Source organism: Scyliorhinus torazame, chromosome 5, assembly GCF_047496885.1.
Source record: "Scyliorhinus torazame isolate Kashiwa2021f chromosome 5, sScyTor2.1, whole genome shotgun sequence".
Lineage (NCBI taxonomy): Eukaryota > Metazoa > Chordata > Chondrichthyes > Carcharhiniformes > Scyliorhinidae > Scyliorhinus > Scyliorhinus torazame.
The window spans coordinates 300,346,654-300,369,927 of NC_092711.1; the positions used below are offsets into that span (position 1 = coordinate 300,346,654).

A 23,274-nucleotide genomic window follows, 5' to 3' on the forward strand; every position below is an offset into this window, starting at 1 on the left:
TCTATATGGACTTCAGTAAGGCCTTTGACAAGGTCCTTCATGGTAGACTAGTACAAAAGGTGAAGTCACACGGGATCAGGGGTGAGCTGACAAGGTGGATACAGAACTGGCTAGGTCATAGAAGGCAGAGAGTAGCAATGGAAGGATGCTTTTCTAATTGGAGGACTGTGACCAGTGGTGTTCCACAGGGATCAGTGCTGGGACCTTTGCTCTTTGTAGTATATATAAATGATTTGGAGGAAAATGTAACTGGTCTGATTAGTAAGTTTGCAGACGACACAAAGGTTGGTGGAATTGCGGATAGCGATGAGGACTGTCAGAGGATACAGCAGGATTTAGATTGTTTGGAGACTTGGGCGGAGAGATGGCAGATGGAGTTTAATCCGGACAAATGTGAGGTAATGCATTTTGGAAGGTCTAATGCAGGTAGGGAATATACAGTGAATGGTAGAACCCTCAAGAGTATTGAAAGTCAAAGAGATCTAGGAGTACAGGTCCACAGGTCATTGAAAGGGGCAACACAGGTGGAGAAGGTAGTCAAGAAGGCATACGGCATGCTTGCCTTCATTGGCCGGGGCATTGAGTATAAGAATTGGCAAGTCATGTTGCAGCTGTATAAAACTTAGTTAGGCCACACTTGGAGTATAGTGTTCAATTCTGGTCGCCACACTACCAGAAGGATGTGGAGGCTTTAGAGAGGGTGCAGAAGAGATTTACCAGAATGTTGCCTGGTATGGAGGGCATTAGCTATGAGGAGCGGTTGAATAAACTTGGTTTGTTCTCACTGGAACGAAGGAGGTTGAGGGGAGACCTGATAGAGGTCTACAAAATTATGAGGGGCATAGACAGAGTGGATAGTCAGAGGCTTTTCCCCAGGTTGGAGGGGTCAATTACTAGGGGGCATAGGTTTAAGGTGAGAGGGCCAAGGTTTAGAGTAGATGTACGAGGCAAGTTTTTTAAACAGAGGGTAGTGGGTGCCTGGAACTCGCTACCGGGGGAGGTGGTGGAAGCAGGGACGATAGTGACATTTAAGGGGCATCTTGACAAATACATGAATAGGATGGGAATAGAGGGATACGGACCCAGTGTCGAAGATTGTAGTTTAGTCGGGCAGTATGGTCGGCATGGGCTTGGAGGGCCGAAGGGCCTGTTCCTGTGCTGTACATTTTTTTGTTCTTTGTTCTTATTGAAAAGTCTCAATACTATTCAAACTGGTGTACAATTAAAAAATTTGATGCACTTCCTGGATCTTCTTCAATCTTGAATTTTTAATCTTAACCTTTTCACCTGTGAAGTTCTATTGGTGGCCTTAATTTTGGTTTGCTGATTCAGTGAACTACAAGCCCGTACATTTTTATTTGGAATTATGGCTGAGCAATCTTTGGAATTCATCCAGAGCTTCAACTTGGGGCATAAAATTCTCCCATTCTTTAATCCACCATCGCGCCATGTAGAAATGGAATTTTATTTCTTCTGTGCAAGTGCAAGATATTTCTTATACAGTAAGTCTGGAAATCACAACAAAGCAAATCTGTAACTAAATATTTCAGAAATTAGGTTCTGAATAAACATGTTTATTGGTTTATGAGCTGAAAAGATTATCGGAAGAATTTTTTACTTCAGTGGACCTAAAAAAAGGTGAGCTCTAGAAGCAGTCATTATGTTCTCGCAGGTCATGGTCGGTAGTAGCTAAATTATTGGAGAGAATTCTAAGGGACAGGATTTATAACTATTTGGAAACAAATGGACTCATTAACGATAGACAGCATGGGTTTGTGAAGGGGACGAGTGTTTCAAGGGGGTGACAAGATGATTGATGAGGGGAGGGCAGTGGGTGTTGTTTACATAGACTTCAGTAAAGCCTTTGAGAAGGTGATTCATGGCAGACTGGTACAAAAGGTGAAGTCACATGGGATCAGAGGTGAGGTGGCAAGATGGATACAGAACTGGCTCAGTCACAGAAGACAAAGGGTAGCAGTAGAAGAGTATTTTTCTGAATGGAAGGTTGTGACAGGGATCTGTGCTGGGGCCTCTGTTGTTTGTAGTATACATAACCGATTTGGAGGAAAATGTAGCTGGTCTGGTTATTAAGTTTGCGGAAGACACCAAGGTTGGTGGAGTGGCAGTTAGTGATGAGGATTGTCAGAGGATACAGCAGGACATAGATAGGTTGGAGACTTGGGCAGAGAAATGGCAAATGGAGTTTAATCTGGACAAATGCGAGATAATGCATTGAGGGGAAATATATTGTAAATAGCAAAACTCTTAGGAATATAGAAAGTCAGAGAGATCTGGGCGTGCAGATCCATAGATCGTTGAAAGTGGCAACACAAGTCGATAAAGTTGTCAAGAAAGCATACGGAAGGGCGGCATGTGGTGCAGTGGTTAGCACTTGGGACTGCGGCACTGAGGACCCGGGTTTGAATCCCGGCCCTGGGTCACTGTCCGTGTGGAGTTTGCACATTCTCCTTATGTTTGCATGGGTTTTGCCTCCACAACCCAAAGATGTGCAGGTTAGGTGGATTGGCCAGGCTAAATTGCCCCTTAATTGGAGAAAAAATAATTGGGTACTCTAAATTTAAAAAAAAGAAAGAAAGCGTACGGAATGCTTGCCTTCATTGGACGGGGCATCGAGTATAAAAACTGACTAGTCATGCGACAGTTGTATAGAACCTTGGTACGGTCGCACTTGAAATATTGTGCACAATTCTGGTTGCCACACTACCAGAAGGATGTGGAGGCTTTGGAGAGGGTGCAGAGGAGGTTTACCAGGATGTTGTCTGATCTGGAGGGTGTTAGCTATGCGGAGAGGCTGAATATACTTGGACTGTTTTCATCAGAACGACGGAGGTTGATGAGTGACCTGATAGAGGCTACAAGATTATGAGGGGCATGGGTAGAGTGGATAGCAGGCACTCTATCCCAGGGTGGAGGGGCCACTCACCAGGGAGCATAGGTTTAAGGTCCGTGGGGCAAAGTTTCGAGGAGATGTGCGAGGCAGGTTTTTTACACAGAGGGTTGTGAGTGCCTGGAACGAGTTGCCAGGGGAGGTTGTGGAAGCCTGTACATTAACAGCGTTCAAATGGCATCTCGACAAATACATAGATATGATGGGTATAGACGGAAGTGCTGAGGGTTTTGGCCAAGGGTGGTATCATGACCGATTATAGGCTATGAGGGCCGAAGGGCCTGTTCCTGTGCTGTATTGTTCTTTGTTCTTTGACTCCATGGTTTATTTTCTGCTATATTGTGTGAGTTAGTTTAGATGGCCAGCATTTCAGCCAGCCTTAATAATAATCTTTATTAATGTCATAAGTAGGCTTATGGCAGGTGACTCAATGAAGTTACTGTGAAAATTCCCTCATCGCCACACTGACGCCTGTTCGGGTACACTGAGGGAGAATTCAGAATGTGCAATTCACGTAACAAGCACATCTTTTGGGACTTGTGGCACCCAGAGGAAACCCACGCAGACACTGGGAGAATGTGCTTTATAGTGCTTTAGTTATAAAAAATCTTCACATTCCACCATTTGCAATGTCCCTTGATCCACTGCAATTCGCATACAGCCGCAATCGGTCCACAGCAGATGCCATCTCCCTGGCTGTACACTCATTCCAAAAGCATCTCGACAACAAGCACTCGTCCATCAGACTCCTATTTATTGACTACAGCTCCGGCTTCAACGCCATAATCCCAGCCAAGCTCTTATCAAAGCTCCAAAACCTAGAACTTGGCTCCTCACTGTGCAACTGGATCCTCGACTTTCTGACCCACAGACCACAATCAGTAAGAATAAACAACAACACCTCCTCCACGATAGTCCTCAATACCGGGGCCCCGCAAGGCTGCGCACTATACTCCCTGTACGCACACGGCTGCTTGGCAAAATTTGGTTCCAACTCCATCTACAAGTTTGCTGATGACATGACCATAGGGCTGGTTTAACATAGTGGGCTATACAGTTGACTTGTAAAGCAGAACAAGGCCGGCAGCGCGGGTTCAATTCCCGTGCCAGCCTCCCCAAACAGAAGCCGGAATGTGGCGACCAGGGGCTTTTCACAGTAACTTCATTTGAAGCCTACTTGTGACAATAAGCGATTTTCATAGTGGGCCAGATCTCGCATAACGGCAGGTCAGAATACGGGAGAGAGAGAAACTAGTGGAGTGGTGCAACGACAACAATATATCCCTCAATACCAGCAAAACTAAAGAGCTGGTCAGCATCAATGGGGCTGAGGTGCACACAAACCTGCCTCCCGTTGTCATGTGAGAATGCCTTTAAGAAATGGATGTTTACGCAATGTACCTTTAAGAAAATGCAGTGATGCCAGAGTGTGGGTGGAGCTGGGTTTTAGGTCAGCCTTTTTGAAGTTTCAGTTTGAAAAAGAGCTTGTGTGTGTCTGTGTGTTTCCAGAGAGCTTCAGGTTTGAAAAAGCAGCTTGTGTGTTTCCAGAGAGCTGCAGTTTGGAGGAAAAGAGCTTAGGGAGTGTCTGTGTTTGCAGTGAGCTGAATCTGCTGTGATCTCTGCCATGAAAGACTATCTTAATGGAGAGACGGTGGTGTAGTAGTATTGACACTAGACTAATGATCCAGAGACACATTCTCTGGGGACCCGGGGTCGAATCTTACCATGGCAGATGATGAAATTTGAATTCAATTTTTGGGCAGCACGGTAGCCTTGTGGATAGCACAATTGCTTCACAGCTCCAGGGTCCCAGGTTCGATTCTGGCTTGGGTCACTGTCTGTGCGGAGTCTGCACGTCCTCCCCGTGTGTGCGTGGGTTTCCTCCGGGTGCTCCGGTTTCCTCCCACAGTCCAAAGATGTGCGGGTTAGGTGGATTGGCCATGATAAATTGCCCTTCGTGTCCAAAATTGCCCTTAGTGTTGGATGGGGCTACTGGGTTATGGGGATAGGGTGGCGGTGTTGACCTTGGGTAGGGTGCTCTTTCCAAGAGCCGGTGCAGACTCGATGGGCTGAATGGCCTCCTTCTGCACTGTACATTCTATGAAATTCTATCTCTGGATCATTTGGGTGATTTAAACTCATAGTAGTAAAGCCTTTAACCTGATGTGATTCTGTTTAAAGGTGTTAAGTCTCTTGGAAGTTTGAAGGAACATTTTGAGGAATTATTTACTGTTGTATTATTTTCTGAGTTATCTTTTAAATAAGGGGTGTTAAGAGATGCAATGCTTATTTAAGATGTTAAGTTGAGTTCATGGAATAAACATTGTTTTGTGTTTAAAAACCCTCGTGTCCATAATTGTAATCCCACACCTAGGGAACAAGCCGTGTGCTAGGAAAAGCAACAAATCCATTAAAGGGAGAGGTTGGTTGAACTCCATGATACATTTTGGGGTTCTGAAAACGCCTTGCCCATAACACCATCTACACCTCCCGCTGCCTGGGGAAAGCGGGCAACATAATCAAAGAGCCCCCCCCACCCGGCTTACTCACTCTTCCAACTTCTTCCATCGGGCAGGAGACACAAAAGGCTCAGAACATGCACGAACAGATTCAAAAACAGCTTTTTCCCCGCTGTTACCAGACTCCTAAACTACCCTCTTATGGACTGACCTGATTAATACTACACTCCTGTATGTTTCACCTGATGCCGGTTTCTATGTATTTACATTGTGTACCTTGTGTTGCCCTATTAAACAGTTTGGGCGTGATTCTCCGCAATCGGCGCGATGTCCGCCAACCGGCGCCAAAAACGTCGCGAATCAGTCCGGCATCGCACTGCCGCAAAGGTGTGGAAAAGGGGCCGAGCCCTCACCTTGAGGGCCTAGGCCTGCGCCAGACTGATTTCCGCCCCGCCAGCTGGCGGGAAAGGCCTTTGGTGCCCCACCAGCTGGCGCGTAAATGACTTTGCCGTGCGGCCCATGCGCGGGAGCGTCAGCGGCCGCTCACGGCATCCCCGTGCATGCGCAGTGGAGTGGGTCTCTTCCGCCTCCGCCATAGTGGAGACCATGGCGAAGGCGGAAGGAAAAGAGTGCCCCCATGGCACAGGCCCGCCCGCGGATCGGTGGGCCCCGATCGAAGGCCAGGCCACCGTGGGGGCACCCCTTGGGGCCAGATCGCCCCGTGCCCCCCCCCAGGCCCCCGGAGCCCGTCCGCGCCGCCTTGTCCCGCCGGTAAGAGAGGTGGTTTGATTCTCATCGGCGAGACAGGCATTCCAGCAGCGGGACTTCGGCCCATCGCGGGCCGGAGAATTGCGGGGGGAGGGCCCGTGAACCGGCGCGGCGCGATTCCCACCCCCGCCGAATATCCGGTGCCGGAGAATTCGGCAACCGGCAGGGGCGGGGTTCACGCCAGCCCCCGGCGATTCTCCGACCCGGCGGGGGGTCGGAGAATCCCGCCCTTTATTTTTATTTTATTTTATTTTCATATACTTAATGATCTGTTTCAGCTGCTCACAGAAAAATACTTTCCATTGCACCTCGGTACACGTGACAAACAAATCAATTCCAATCCAGTGTCACATAACATCCAAATATATTTTATGGTAATTGCAAATCACTTTGGTTGATTGATCGATTGATATTTATTGTCACATGTACCGAAGTACAGTGAAAAGTATTTTTCTGCAGCCAAGGCAACGTACACAGTAGACAAAAGAATAATCGACAGAGTACATTGACAGTGGTACATCAACAAATAGTGATTGGTTACAGTGCTGAACAAGGCCAAACAAGAGCAGCATAGGACGTTGTGAATAATGTTCTTACAGGGAACAGATCAGTCCAAGGGAGAGTCGTTGAGGAGACTAGTAACTGTGGGGAAGAAACTGTCCTTGTGTCTGGATGTGCGGGTCTTCAGACTTCTGTACCTTCTGCCTGATGGAAGGGTCTGGAAGAGGGCAAAGCCTGGGTGTGAGGCAACTCTGACAATGCTGTCTGCCTTTCTGAGGCAGCGGGTGGTGTATACAGAATCAATGGGAGGATGGTAAGCTTGTGTGAAGCGTTGGGCTGAGTTTACCGCACTCTGCAGTTTCTTGCGATCTTGGGCCGAGCAGTTGCCATACCAAGCTGTGATGTAGCCGGATAGGATGTTCTCTATGGCACATCTGGAGAAGTTTGTGAGAGTCGATGCAGACATGCTGAATTTCTTTAGCTTCCGTAGGAAGTAGAGACGTTGTTGGGCTTTCTTGACTGTTGCATCAATGAGAGTGGACCAGGACAGACTGTTGGTAATGGTGACCCCCAGGAACTTAAAGCTATCGACCATCTCTCATTCAGACCTATTGATGTAGGGGGGAGGGGTGTCATGCTACGCTTCCTGAAGTCGATGATCAGTTCCTTGGTCTTTCAAACATTTAGAGAGAGATTGTTTTCGATACACCATGCAACCAAATGGTCTATCTCCCTTCTGTAATCTGATTCGTTGTTGTTTGAGATACGACCAACCACAGTCGTATCATCTGCAAACTTATAGATTGAATTGGAGTTGAATCTCGCCGCGCAGTCGTGTGTGTATAGGGAGTACAGTAGAGCACTGAGCACACATCCTTGCAAGGCTCAGGTGTTGAGGACTATTGTGGAGGAGGTGTTGTTATCTATCCTGACAGATTGTGGTCTTTTGGTGAGGAAGTCAAGGATCCCACTGCACAGGGAAGGGTGAAGTCAAAGGTTGCAGAGCTTGGTTCTTAGTCTTGTTGGGATAATGTTGTTGAAGGTGGAGCTGTAGTCTATGAACAGCAGTCTGATGTAGGTATCCTTGGCGTTGAGATGTTCGAGAGTTGATTGTAGGGCCAGAGAGATAGCATCTGCTGTGGATCGGTTGCCGCGGTAGGCGAACTGCAATTCTTTTCAACACAAAAAGATAGAAGTTAGCTAATTATTTAAGATTTGTACAAAATGCCAAAACCTCATTGTAGAGTGTCAGGTATAAGTCCTGTTAAAGGTTGATGGAGCAATGGTGAAATAAATAGTTGCTGAGGCTAATGGTGCATTTGGTTAGATGTGGCATTTAAAGATTCATTCACTGACTTGACAGCGCTTGAGGGGGTAGAACATCTAGCAGGAAAACATCCTGGTCCTCGGAGCTTGATTCTTGGCATTGACCTACAGGGATGGATAACTGCACATACTGGCCAGAATTCTCCGACCTCGCCCGCGACTGGGATTCTCTGGTCCCGCTGCAGTGATGGAGTTTTGGTTGAAGCCACATTCTCCGTTCTGACAAGCAGCAGTGGTGGGGCGAACTCGGATCGGAGAATCTCAGCCACTCCCGAATGGCCCCCTGTGGATTGAGGATCTCTCTGCTTCTTTACACCATCTCTACCATGGCTTCCAGTGTGGTGCCTGAAAATCTTGGTGCCCCCTCTCTTCTATGGTGTGGTATTCTTCTGTCTTTCCCAGGACAGATTCAGCTCCAACAGGGGTGCGAGCACTTACTTCAGACACGGTACATCTTCCCTTTACAAGATGCAGACTAGCTTTGACTTTTGCTCGCACTTTGCACTAATGATAGTGACCTGCTCAGACTAATCAACAGCATTGTTAGCACCAGTTGTACATTGAAGCAACAAGCAGCACAAAGTTTGTGTGCTGCCTGCATTGCAGTCAATGGACAAGGACATTGTAATCCCTATCTCAGGTTTCTGGGATCTCAAATTTAGATCTCACGCACCATTTTCTTCGAGTTATGCTGCCTAATTTACTTGTGCTATTTTAATCAATAGATCACAAAATTTTGTATCCTACTACAACATTTATTTGATTTCTTCTAGGAAAACACAAGTTCCTGTGTGCTAGCAGAAATGATTGCACAATCGATAAAGTACGGAGAAAAAACTGTCCATCATGTCGTCTGAGAAAGTGCTTTGCAGCTGGAATGACGCTTGGAGGTAAGAAACATTTCCACAGTTTTGAATTAAAGGTTAGATGGTTGAAAAATTGTAATTAGAAAGGACGCATTTGCTACTGTGTTTTCGCATAATGTTGGATTTTTTTTTTCTTTATTCTTTCATGGGATACTGCCCCGAGGCCAGCATTTGTTTCCACTCCCTAATTTCTCTGGAACTGAGTGGCTTGCTTGGCCATTTCAGAGGGTAGTTAAGAGTCATCACATTGCTGCGGGTCTGGCGTCACATGTAGACCAGACCAGATGAGGATGGCAGATTTCCTTCCCTAAAGATGGGTTTTTACAATTGACAATGACTTCATGGTCACTATTTATGAGACCAGTTTTCAATTCCAGATTTGTTTTTTATATTATTTGAAATTTATATTCCACCAGCGGCCGTGGTAGGATTTAAATCAATGTCCTCAAAGCCTGGGTCTCTTGATTACTAATCCAGTGACATTACTGCTATACCATCCTCTAAATATAAATATAAATGGATTTCCCTGTTGCAAAAAAAAATAAGGATCCGACGAGTGTGGGTCGTATAGGCCCATATCACTTCTGAATGTGGACGCAAAAGTATTGGCGAAGGTACTGGCGGGTAGGCTGGAGGAGTGCCTCCCGAAGGTGATAGGTGAAGATCAGACGGGGTTTGTGAGAGGGAGGCAGCTCTTTTCAAACATTAGAAGGGTATTAAACGTCATTATGGCACCGGCAGAGGGGAAGGAAACAAAGGTGGTTGTGGCATTGGACGCTGAGAAGGCATTTGACCGGGTAGAATGGGGGTACTTGATGGCAGTTCTGGAGTGGTTTGGGATTGGACCAAAATTTATGAACTGGGTAAAGCTACTATATAAGGAGCCGAGGGCGAGTGTTCGCACAAACAACATCAGCTCGAGATACCTTTCTCTCCACCGTGGGACTAGGCAGGGATGTCCTATGCCCCCCCCCCCCCCCCCTGCTGTTTGCACTCGCGATTGAACCGTTGGCCATCACATTAAGAAGTTCGGGGGTATGGAAAGGAATAGAGCGGAGAGGGGGATAGAGCATAGAGTGTCCTTCTATGCCGATGACTTACTGTTATACTTGTCGGAACCAAGTGTGTCGATAGGGGGAATATTGGAGCTGCTTTGAGTGTTTGGGTTTTTCTCGGGGTACAAACTAAATTGAGACAAGAGTGCGTATTTTGTGGTGTCTCGGCCGGGGGTGGGGGCAGGGTTGGGGGGGCTTTCCGTAGGGCAGGGACTCACATTAGGTACCTGGGGGTGCAGGTTGCCCGGGAGTGGGGGGGGGGGGGGGGGCGGGGGGGTGTCTCCGCAGGTACAACATTTCTAGTTTGGTGGGGAGAGTGAAAGCTGATCTGGCAAAGTGGGATGGTCTCCCTCTGTCACTGGCGGGTCGGGTACAGGCGGTTAAAATGAACGTGTTGCCGCGATTTCTGTTTATTTTTCAATGCCTGCCGATTTTCCTGCCAAAGGCTTTTTTCAGAGAGATTGAGGGAAGGATTACGTCGTTCATATGGGGAGGGAAGGTGGCCAGAGTTAGAAAGGTGCTGCTACAGAGGGGAAGGCAGGCAGTAGGTTTGGGTCATCCGAACCTGATGTATTACTACTGGGCGGCGAATGTGGAGAAGGTGCGGAGCTGGGTTAGAGGGGTTGATTCCCAGTGGGTCGGAATGGAGGAGAGTTTGTGCAGGGGGTCGGGATTGAAAGCACTAGCAACAGCGCCGTTTCTGATAGCCCCGGGGAAGTACTCAGGAAGGCCGGTAATAATAGCTTTATTAAGAATTTGGAGGCAGTTTCGGCAACACTTCGGATTGGGGGCAGGGTCAAGGGAAATGCCGATTCGGGGGAGCTACAGATTTGAGCCAGGGAGGTGGGGTGGAAATTTTCGGAAATGGGAGGAGAAGGGGATTAAGACACTAAAAGATGCGTTTCTTAGGGGTCGGTTTGCAGGACTGAAGGAGCTGGAAGCGAAGTATGGGCTAGAGCAGGGGGAAATGTTTAGACACATGCAGGTTCAAGATTTTGCCAGAAAGGAGATACAGGGCTTCCTGGTGGAGCCAGCCTCCACATTGCTGGAGGCGGTGCTGACGACAGGGGGACTGGAGAAGGGGGTAGTGTCAGCGGTTTACGGGGCTATGTTGGAAGAGGAGAAGGCACAACTGGAAGGGATCAAAGCAAAGTGGGAGGAAGAGTTGGGAGAGGATATGGAGGAGAGGTTCTGGTGTGAGGTGCTCCGGAAAGTGAATGTCTCCACCTCGTACGCGAGGTTGGGGCTGATACAGCTGAAGGTGGTATACAGAGCGCACCTCACGAGGGCGAGGATGAGCCGATTCTTTGAAGGAGTAGAAGATGTGTGTGAACATTGCGGGGGGGTTCCCCGCTAATCACGTTCATATGTTTTGGTCATGTCCAAAGCCAGAGGATTATTGGAAGGAGGTTTTTAGGGGGTAATTTCTAAAGTGGTAGGTGTAAATTTGGGAGAAAATGTGAAAAAGGAGAATAAAGAATTTTTAAAAAAAATATATATATATATAAAGGGATTTGTCTGTGTCTCTGTTTCTTGTTGCTAATTTATACACGTCAACATTGACAATTGGAACAGATTGAAAACAATTACTTTGTGTAGAATTGACCCTGATATGTTAAATTAACATTGATTGTGGCATGAGGAACACATATTTTTGTCACAAAAGCAGAAAATACTGGACAATCTCAGCAGGTCTGACAGCATCTGTGCTTTGAAAAAGAATCATCCAGACTCAAAATGTTATTTCCCTTTTCTCTCCACAGATGCTGTCAGACCTGCTGAGATTGTCCAGTACTTTCTGTTTTTGTTTCAGATTCTTTTTGATTTAAACGCTTTTTATTCAAACTTGTATCAAAGTAGGTTACAGCAAATAAACACCCCGGGAAACATTCTTCCCAACAGTCAACTATACAGTTTGTACAGATTTTTCTCCTTTTTCACCCCCCACCCCCACCCACATGCGACAAACAGCTCCTCAAACACGGTCACAAACATGCCCCACCTTTTCTCAAACTCCCCTGCTGAGCCCTTAACTCATACTTTATCTTCTCTAACCGCAGGAAGTCATACAGGTCACCAAACCATGCTGCTACCCCCGGTGGCGATGCCGACCGCCACTCCAGCAAAATTCGTCGGCGTTCAATCAAAGAGGCGAAGGCCAAGACATCGGCCTTCCTCCTCTCCATGAGCTCCGGCTTCTCTGAAACCCCAAATATCGCCACCAAAGGGTCCGGGTCCCCTCCCTCCTCCACTATCCTGGCTAAGACCGCGAACACTCCCGCCCAGAATCTTCCCAATTTTTCACAACCCCAAAACATGTGCGCATGATTCACTGGCCCCCACCCACACCTCTCACACTCATCTGCTACCCCCTGAAAGGACCCACTCATTCCCGCCCGAGTCATATGCACCCTGTGCACCACCTTAAACTGTATCAGGTTCATCCTTGCACAAGAGGAGGTCCCCTTTACCCTTCGCATTGCCTCACTCCATACTCCCCAATTGATCTCCATTCCCAACTCCGCTTCCTATTTCTCCTTGATCTTCACCACCCGCCTCCTTGCTCTCTCAGCCACTTTTTTTTTAAACAAACTAATTTATTGAGGATTTTAGGCATATAGAAAAAGTGACATTGTACAGTACAAAAAAAAGAAGTTGACACAAATTAAACATAGTGCAAGCCACTGACCTGCCTCAACATCCCCCTACTCTACTCTACTGTACCCTGCCCCCCCCCCCCCTCCCCCGCTGACGCTTACTCCTCTGCGAAGAAGTCAATAAATGGCTGCCACCTTCGGGCAAACCCTAATAGCGAGCCTCTCAAGACGAACTTGACTTTCTCTCGGCCAAGAAAGCTCGCCATGTCCGATAGCCATACCTCAGCCCTCGGGGGGCTTTGAGTCCCTCTATGCTAACAGTATTCGTCGCCGGTCTACCAGGGAAGCAAAGGGCAGAACGTCGGCTTCTCTCTCTTCCTGGACTCCCGGGTCCTCCGAAACCACAAAGGTTGCCACCTCAGGGCTCATTCCAACCCCAGTTTTCAATACCCGGGACATGACATCTGTGAATCCCTGCCAATACCCCCTGAGTTTAGGGCACAACCAGAACATGTGTACATGGTTAGCCGGCCATCCGGCTTATCTAGCACACTTGTCCTCCAGCCCGAAGAATTTGCTCATCCGGGCCACCGTCATGTAGGCCCGGTGCACGACCTTAAACTGGATCAGGGCCTGGCGCATGTTGCAGTCGTGTTTACTCTTCTCAGGGCTTCTGCCCAGATACCGTCCTCCATCTTCCCCTCTTCCCCCCGAGTTCCTCTTCCCACTTAATCTTCAGGTCCTCGGTCTGCGTATCCTCAGCTCCCATTCGTTCCTTGTAGACGTCTGAGACTCTCCCCTCTCCTACCTCTCCCCTAGAGACTACCCTGTCCTGCCTCCCCTTCGGCGGGAGACGTGGGAAGGACGGCGCCAGTCTGCATACAAAATCCCACACCTGTAAGTTTCTAAAATCGCTCCCCCTCGCCAGCCCAAACTTCTCCTCCAGCGCCCTCATGCTCGGAAAACTCCCTTCCAGGTACAGATCCCCATCCTCACAATCCCTGCCCTCTTCCACAGTCGATACCCCCCCCCCCCATGTTCCCTGGGGCAAATCGGTGGTTGCCGCAGATTGGGGTCCACACCGATGCTCTTACCTCCCCTACATGCCTCCTCCACTGGCCCCAGATCCGAAGAGTCACCACGACTATCGCCCCCCAGCCACTTGTATATATCCCCAATCCTTCCCTCCCCTTCCACATCCGGAAGCAGCAGTTGCTCCAGCAGGGTGTATTCCGGCAGTCTAGGGAACCCCTTCCAGACCTTTCGTGCAAGGTCCCTAACCTGTAGATACCTGATCTCGCTACCCCTCTGCAGCTCTCCCTTAGCTCCTCCAGACTGGCGAACCCTTCCTCCAAATACAAATCCCTCACCTTGACCAGCCCCACTTCCCTCCACCTCCTGTATACACTATCCATCTTCCCCCATCTCAAACCCATGATTCTTGCACAGCATCGTTAGCACCGACATCCCTTCCACCCGAAAATGCCCCCTTGGCTGATTCCATATCTTCACCATGGACTGCACCACTGGGCTCTCTAAATACCTACTCCGAGCCATTGGCAATACTGCCATCACCATAGCCCTCAAACTAGACCCCTTACAAGATTCCTCCTCCATCCTAACCCACTCTACCCCTTCTCCTTCCCACCACCGCCGCACCTTGTCCACATTCGCCGCCCAATAATAATGAAGCAAGTTTGGCAACGCCAACCCCCCTGCTGCCTGTGCCTCTGTAGCAGGGTCCTCCCCACCCTTGGCATATTCATGCCCATACAAAGTCAGAGATGATTGTGTGCACTTCCGAAAAAAGGCCTTTGGTATAAAGATAGGAAGAGCCTGAAAGATAAACAAGAACCTCGGCAGAATATTCATTTTCACCACTTGGACCCTCCCCGCCAACGTTAAGTGCAGTGTATCCCACCTCTTAAGATCCTCCCTGGCCTCCTCCAGCAGCTTCGCTAAGTTCCACTTATGGAGCCCCGTCCATTCTCTCGCTACCTGAATCCCCAAGTACCGAAACCTATCCATCGCTACCGTAAATGGCATCCCGCTAAATTAGCCCACTGTGCCAGCTCATTCACCGGGAATACCTCGGTTTTCCCTACATTCAGCTTGTATCCCGAGAACCCTTCAAACCTCCCCAACAGGCCCATAATCCTTCCCATACTCTCCAAAGGATCCAAAACATACAGCAAGAGGTCATCAGCATAGAGCGACACCTGATGCTCCTTCTGTCCCCTCATTACCCCCTGCCACTCTGCCGACCCCCTGAAGGCCATCGCCAATGGCTCTATGGCCAGCGCAAATAGCAGCGGCTACAGCGGGCATCCCTGCCTTGTACCCCTGTGTAAGTCAAAGCTTCGTGAGCTCATATCATTCATCCTCACCCTCGCTCTTGGCGCCACATACAGCACCCGCACCCATGCCACAAATCACGGCCCAAACCCAAACCTTCCCAAAACTTCGAACAAGTACCGCCACTCCACCCGATTAAATGCTTTCTCCGCGTCCATGGACACCACCACCTCCGGTACCAGAGCTCTCGACGGATTCATCACCACATTCAACAGCCGTCCTATATTACTCGCGAGCTGCCTGCCCTTCACGAGTCCTTTTTGATCTTCTGTAACCACTCCTGGGACACAATCGTCCATCCTCCCCGCCAACAACTTAGCCCATACTTTCACATCCATGTTCAATAGTGATATAGGTCTATACAACCCACATTCCACCAGATCCTTCCCTTTTTGGGGGATTAGTGTGATTACTGCCTGCTTCATTGTCTCCGGCAACTCCCCCTTCTCCAGTGTGGTGCCAGGTCTTCCTTATAAAATTCTGCCGGGTACCCATCCGGCCCAGAGGCCTTCCCCGACTTCATACCCCTGATACTATCCAGCACCTCCCTCAGCACCAGGGGCTCCTCCAACAACTACCTCTTTGTTTCCTCCACCTGGGGAAATTCCAGCTCGTCCAGAAACCACCCCATGTCCCCCTCCTCTCTTCCTGGGTCTGCCTCATGAAGTCCCTGGTAATACTCTCTAAATGCCTCATTTATCTTCCCTAGCTCTGATACCACATCCCCAGCCCCAGTCCGAACCTTCAATATTTCCCTGGACGCAGCCTGCCTCCGCAGCTGGTGTGCCAGCATGCAGCTCGCCTTCTCCCCATACTCGTATTGCACCCCTCTTGCCCTACGCAGTTGCCTTACCGTCATCCCCGTTGTCAGCCTGTCAAATTGCCCTGCAACTTTTTTCTCCTTCCAATCCCTCCACGGTGGGCACCCTCGAATATTCCCCGTCCACCTCCACTATCTCGCTCACGAGACAGTCATTTCCGTCCTCCTATCCTTATTCGCACAAACCGTAAATGAGATAATTTCTCCCCAGACCACTGCCTTCAGTGCTTCCCAAAAAATGCCCGCCAACACCTCCCCATTCTGATTGAACGCCACATAATCCCTAATCGCCAACCGCACCTTATCACAAAAACCTCCATCCGCCAACAACCCAGAGTCAAACCTCCACCCCGGCCTCTGCTCTCGTCCCGTACTGAACCGAATATCCAGCCAGTGGGGTGCATGGTCCGAGATAACTATCCCCGCATACTCTGCCCCCTCCACCCCAACCAAAATATCCCGACTCCCTGCAAAGTAATCAATCCTCGAATACACCTTATAGACGTGTGAAAAGAAGGAATACTCCCTTCCCCCTGGGTTCTGAAAGCGCCATGAATCCACCATACCCATCCTCTCCGTAAACCCCCCCAGCTCCCTTGGCATTCGTACCCTACCCATCGACCTGGGGCTCGATCTACTCACCCTCGGCTCCAGGACACAGTTAAAATCTCCTCCCATGATCAACTGGTACGTGACCAAATCCGGGATTGTTGCCAGCAACCCCCTCATAAAACCCACATCATCCAAATTTTGGGCATACACATTTACCAACACTACCAGTGCCCCTTTCAATACCCCACTCACAATCACATATCTCCCACCTGGATCCCTCACCTCCTTCGCACTCACGAATCCCATTTTTTTGCTCATTAAAATCGCCACACCCCTCGATTTCAAATCAAACCCCGAATGAAAAACCTGCCCGACCCACCCCTTCCTTAACCTAACCTGGTCCTTCGCACAGAGGTGTGTCTCCTGCAAAAAGACAACCCCGCTTTCAAGCTCCTGAGGTGCTCGAACACCCGCAACCTTTTAACCGGCTCATTCAGGACGTTCCACGTTACCAACCTTACCGGAGGCTTGCGCCACCAATCCCCTCTACCATCATCTTCCCCACTTAACTCCTGCCCCTTTAATTCCACTCTGCACCAAGCCCATCCCAGATAGCCCCTTTCTTCGCCCTTGACCATGTCACCTCTCACCCCCTGCCGCGTTGCAGAAACCCTCCTCCCTTTCATCCCCCCCCACTTCCCCTTTCCCCCCTCCCCTGGCCACCCCTCTTGGCCTTCTCCCCCACCACCTCACTTCCATTCACCAGCATAACCTGCTAGTGCGGTTGCCTCTAACCAAAGGCACATCCTAATGACCTCCACCTACCCCTCCCACCCCCACTCCTCAGCTCAAAGAAGAAGGCCTCCTGCTGGCCTTACCCTCCCCCACCCAAACAAGGACTTCTCCTGAACTCCAGGTAGCCTTCTCCAAAAACAAACAAACAGATGTTAAACACAAACAGCCCCATAAAACAGGAGGGGGGATGGGAACATCCATCCCCACATAAACATTTCACCCCTACAACTCCTTACAATCTCAACATTGAACAGAAACCCCCTCCCCACAAAAAAGCTGAAAATCCCCCAATCCCTATACCCACTTCAAATATGCTCCCGACCATTACATAGTGCCAGCACCCCAGTTCCCAAGCATTGTCCACTCAGTTCTCCCCCAGTTTATGCTCCTTAATGAAGTCTTCGGCATCTTCTGGGGTCTCAAAATAATACTCCCGGCCTCCGAACGTCACCCATAATTTCGCCGGGTAGAGCACCCCAAACCTGATTTGCCGCCGGTACAGCACCGCCTTGGCCTTGTTGAAACCTGCCCGCCGTTTTGCCAACTCTGCTCCGATGTCCTGATAAATCCAGACGTTACTTCCCTCCCAGTCGCAGCTACGTTTCTCCCTGGCCCACCGGGGAATTTTCTCTTTCTCCACAAATTTATGGAGTCTCACGATCACCACCCGTGGTGGCTCCCCAGCTCTAGTCTTTTGCCTCAGAGACCTATGCGCTCGGTCCACTTCAGGTGCCTTATCTAGCACCCCTTACCTGGGTAAGGATACTTACCTGGCAGAGGTGAAGCTACGATCTTTTGGCTAAGAGGATCTCGATGTCGATCGTGGATTGGAGAACACGGAGGGATTAAAGTCGTTGAAGAGGAAACGTTTAGAGCTCTGCTGCTATTGGTGGATCTACATGCTGGTCTAAGCCTTTGGTTGGGCAGCACGGTAGCATGGTGGTTAGCACAATTACTCCACAGCTCCAGGATCCCAGGTTCGATTCCCGGCTTGGGTCACTGTCTGTGCGGAGTCTGCACATCCTCCCCGTGTGTGCGTGGGTTTCCTCTGGGTGCTCCGGTTTCCTCCCACAGTCCAAAGATGTGCGGGTTAGGTGGATTGGCCATGCTAAATTGCCCATAGTGTCCAAAATTGCCCTTAGTGTAGGGTGGGGTTACTGGGTTATGGGGATTAGGTGGGGTTACTGGGTTATGGGGATAGGGTGGAGGTTTGGACCTTGGGTAGGGTGCTCTTTCCAAGAGCTGGTGCAGACTCGATGGGCCGAATGGCCTCCTTCTGCACTGTAAATTCTATGTCTATGTCTATGTCCTTCTGCCACCAGTCCCACCAGCATCCTCGAGACGTACCTCATGGCACTCACACCTTCCACTTCTTCAGGCAGGCCCACTATTCGCAGGTTCTGCCTTCTCAAGGCATTCTCCTGCTCCTCCACCTTTGCCCTCAGCATTTTACAAAGGTCTCCTAGGAACCCCACCTCCGCCTCCAGAGCCACCACACGATTGCTGTGGTCCGAGATCACTCCTTCAATCTCCCGAATCTGTGACCCCTGCACCTCCAAACACCTTTCAATCCGCTCCAAAGTACTCTTCAGGGGCGCCACAGCTTCTACAATGGCCTTTGCATGATCCTCATGCATTTCTTTCCTCTGTTTATGGAATTCCTCCTTGATAAAAGTCATCAGTTCCTGTATCTGGGGCCTTACAGCTTGCCCCTCCCCTGCCTGCATGCTGGAAGAGACTGTCTGTGAAGCACAAGACTGTTTCAACTTTCCAGCCTAACCTCTCACTGTTTTCTGCTGGGTCCGGTGATCAAAAGGCATACTATTCCATGGGTAAACTACTCCTCTAACATTCACCTACGCCTTTTCATCAAAATCCCATCCGGATCTGGGTAAAAAGAGCCCTTTTCTGTGACTTTGAACAGGAACTGCCCTTTATGTGACCAATCACTCCATGGTCACAAGCGGAAGTCTTTGTTTCAGATTCAAGCATCCGCAGTAATTTGTTTTTATTTACATATTATTTGTCATTATAAAGGATCAGTATCAGTGGTTTCTGGTTCTCCCTGGGGAGATTGTCCAGAGGCATGAGTTCACCCGATACATAGATGCTAATGAAACATAGCTCAATCTATCCTCCACCTCTTTCGATCCCTCTATTGCTTTTTGATGTCACACTGGTTTTTAAATTCCATTTTTGACTGAGCCACAAATTCCTCCAGCTAAACATTAGATAAAGACTGAAGCCATTGTCTTCAGCTCCTTCTTCAAAATCTGTACAAATGCCATTGACACGATCACATAATTTCAGAATAACCCATTTGCAGTATATTCTTGCCGAAAGCAAGTGGCTGTTCCCATAATTGTCAGAAAGCACCTTTATTACTGTCCCTGTGAAAAGTCTATGCCTGTGTGTACCTGCAGACTTCCCATGGGATTTGACAAAGGGTCATCTGGACTCAAAACGTTAACTATTTTCTCCCCCTACAGATGCTGCCAGACCTGCTGAGATTTTCCAGCATTTTCTCTTTTGGTTTCAGTTTTCAGCATCTGCAGTAATTTGCTTTTATCCACTGACTTCCCATGGTAGAAGGTTGTTAATACTGGAAGCTTGCTGAAAAGCAAGTTGCCAAAGCTCCTCGTCTTGTGCTCATCAGGACAAATGCACAATTGTCAAATTTCAAACAATGACAACAATTTATACTGAAAGAGAGAAGGATGCTGATTGGTTGGCATATTAACTCTGATTGACCATGGGGTTGCTATGGAAAAAGCAATAGAGAACTTTACACTCCTGGACTTCCAATGCTGAGCAGGCGCACATCAGGTGGCTCTCCTCCAGAATACAGTAAGCACTCTTGGCCAAATTTAGACCAAAAATTCGGACTTATTCTTCTCCAAAACAGAAAAGGCAGAGAAGCCGAGTACATGCCAGCAAGCAGTAGATCAAGAGGCTGCAGGGAAGCCAGAAGTGGTGAAAAATCGCAGGAGCAGCAAGTGAGCGAGTCGGTGGACCCACGAGGCAAGGGGTCCACAGCCACCCCCGAGAGAGAATCATAGAATTTACAGTGCAGAAGGAGGCCATTCGGCCCATTGAGTCTGCACTGGCTCTTGGAAAGAGCACCCTACTTAAGCCCACGCCACCACCCTATCCCCGTAAACCAGTGAACCTACACAACCTTTTTGGACACTAAGGGCAATTTATCATGGCCAATCCATCTAACCTGCACATCTTTGGACTGTGGGTGGAAACCGGAGCACCCGGAGGAAACCCACGCAGCCACGTCCCCGAATGTGCAGACACTGGGAGAATGTGGGTTCAATTATAAAGTGCATCATGTCAGCATTTCAGAAAAGCTTAGATAGGCAGACATAGAAAAGGAGAATAATGGGATATGGGGTTAGAGCAGCTTTATGGCATTTGTAGTGCTCCAAATATCTTCACTACCATCTTATATTGGTGGACCAAATGGCCTGTTTCCATCCTGTAATTTCCAGACAATTTTGGCAAGCATGAGGAGGTTATGGAACTTTTGTCACGAAGATTGGGGCCATTGGTTCAGCTGCATTTTCTGCTTCCCTTAGTCACCAAGCCAAACCTCCCATAGAATCCCCTGTTCTCTTGCTCTAATCTAGCAGCTGTCTAATTCTGGTAAATCATTGATCATTCAAATTTGCTTCCTGGTCCACCATATTACCCTGAACTTAGCATTATTAGTGTTTTCCTCCCCTCCATTTTGGTCCTACTTTCAAAACTGCTGGATTCCCTCATCTAGGGCGAAATTCTCCCCCAACGGCGGGATGTCCGCCGACTGGCGCCAAAGCCGGCGCCAATCAGACGGGCATCGCGCCGGCCCAAAGGTGCGGAATGCTCCGCATCTTTGGTGGCCTAGCCCCAACATTGAGGGGCTAGGCCGACGCCGGAGGGATTTCCGCCCCGCCAGCTGGCGGAAATGGCGTTTGTTTCCACGCCAGCTGGCGCGGAAATACGGCGCATGCGCGGGAGCGTCAGCGGCCGCTGTCAGTTTCCCGGCGCATGCGCGGGAGCGTCAGCGGCCACTGTCAGTTTCCCGCGCGTGCGCAGTGGGGAGAGTCTTCCGCCTCCGCCATGGTGGAGGCCGTGGCGGAGGCGGAAGGGAAAGAGTGCCCCAACGGCACAGGCCCGCCCTTGGATCGGTGGGCCCCGATCGCGGGCCAGGCCACCGTGGGGGCACCCCCCGGGGTCAGATCGCCCCGCGCCCCCCCGGAGCCCGCCCACGCCGCTTGGTCCCGCCGGTAAATACCAGGTTTGATTTACGTCGGCGGGACAGGCAATTTCTGGGCGGGACTTCGGCCCATCCGGGCCGGAGAATCCAGCGGGGGGTCCCGCCAACCGGCTCGGCCGGATTCCCGCCCCCGCCCAATCTCCGGGAGCGGAGACTTCGGCGGGGGCGGGATTCACGGCGGCCAACGGCCATTCTCCGACCCGGCGGGGGGTCGGAGAATGACGCCCCTAATTACTATCTGGTGTCCCTATATTTTTGCAGATTACAGACCTGCCTCCAATCTCCCACTCTTGACATCATACTGGTGCTGTTGATTATGAGCTGTAGTTTCCAGACTAACAAGCTTAAAAAGACAAACTGGTATTGTCATAATAGGTCTTTATTTTTTGTTTGGAAAGTTGCAGGATGTGTTACATAATACTGTTAGTCTTTTGCATTTAGTAACAGAGACAGTCTTAAGTATTGTGCCACCAACTGCACCTCTCTCCACTACATTTCACAACTTGTTTTACTTAATGACAAAATAGTAATGCATGAGTCATTTATAATTGATTCCCTACCGCAGAAGAGGAGTTATTTCTTGCTTGACTATAAAGGTAAAGTTTCCATAGTCGCAGATGACCTGAGGCTGCTTTCCCCTTTGAGGGGGAGAGCTGACTGGTGATGGTTTAACCTGAAAAAGAAGGTGCTTTGTTTTGCCGACAGCCCGGGGGTTTCCCAACGGGCTGCCCCACAATGGGAAACCCCACTCACCAGCCGGCATAATGAGCATCCCGCCGGCATGCTGAAACAGAAAGGTGGCAAGGCGGGGTGGAGAATCCAGCCCAGGATGTTCCACAGTGCCCTGCCAGTAAATCACATGCATCTGCATTTAAGTAGAAATAAGAATTGTGTCCAATAATAAGCAAATATAAATAAAAGGTTATATGGAGCAGGCCTTGACTTCAGGGAGCAAATGATGACGTACGACCGTTACGGAATGATTCCAGCATAGTTCACTTCTGCAGGAGATTAGGTGATTTTTCAATTCAGATATTCTGTGATTTGGTAGAGATATTTCAGTTCTTTTTTTCCAGCTGCAATTTTTTTTTCCGACTCATTAACTTCCACAGTCAGAGAGAGAGTCTTTATTAGTGTACTGAACTTCTTGTACAGTATCACACACCTTCAGTGTGAGAAAACTACAGCTGCTTTTTCTCACAGCACACACAGACAGACAGACCGGCAGGGCAGCCAAGTAGACCCTCAGCAGCTCTCTCGGCTAGATTTTAACCCCCTTCTTTGAAATGAAATGAAAATGAATTTTGCTTATTGTCACAAGTAGGCTTCAATGAAGTTACTGTGAAAACCCCCTTGTTGCCACATTTCGGCGCCTGTTCGGGGAGGCTGGTACGGGAATTGAATCATGCTGCTGGCCTGCCTTGGTCTGCTTTAAAAGCCAGCTATATAGCCTAGTGTGCTAAACCAGCCTCTTGTATATTCTAACTGGAAACCTGGAATACACTAGTCTATCTAGGCAATTACACCCACGGTCTTTGAAATGATATAGTCGTTATGTTTGTAATGGTAATCAGTCTTGGGATGCTTTTAGAAGTACCTTGTCTGGAAGCAGGTAGGTTTTCCGTTGTTCCATAGAGAAACACCGTGCAGCCATTCCTGTCAGTGGCTACCTGCACATTCTTAGCCATCTTCAGGGTTTGTGTCCATTTAAAATATAAAAGTCAGGGGCGGGATTCTCGTCCCATCAGCCCCGTTTTCCGGCGCAGTGCGCTCCCGCCGGCAGTGGAATTCTCCGTCCCCACAGCCGGCCAATGGGGTTTCACATTGTGGGCCATTTCACGCCCACAATGGGAAACGCGCGGGCTTGGGTGCGCTGCCAGCGGGGCGGAGGATCCCGTCGATGGAGAATCTTGCAGCAGGTCTTAATATTTATGTGTATATATTCCATGTTTTTTTTCCTCCATCCTCAAAACAATATGTACACTTATTATCACTTTCCCTCTTGCTG

The 23,274-nt window shown here is 49.2% G+C and overlaps 1 protein-coding gene across 4 annotated transcripts in view; it reads left to right on the forward strand.

The window, feature by feature from the left end:
• The window catches only part of ar (androgen receptor), a 549,391-nt gene that overhangs the window by 315,509 nt on the left and 210,608 nt on the right, over positions 1-23,274 (forward strand). For all 4 annotated transcript variants that reach the window (XM_072505808.1, XM_072505809.1, XM_072505807.1 and 1 more), the window contains exon 3: positions 8,736-8,852. In XM_072505808.1, coding sequence (XP_072361909.1) covers positions 8,736-8,852 — 117 coding nt within the window. The remainder of the gene's footprint in view (positions 1-8,735; positions 8,853-23,274) is intronic.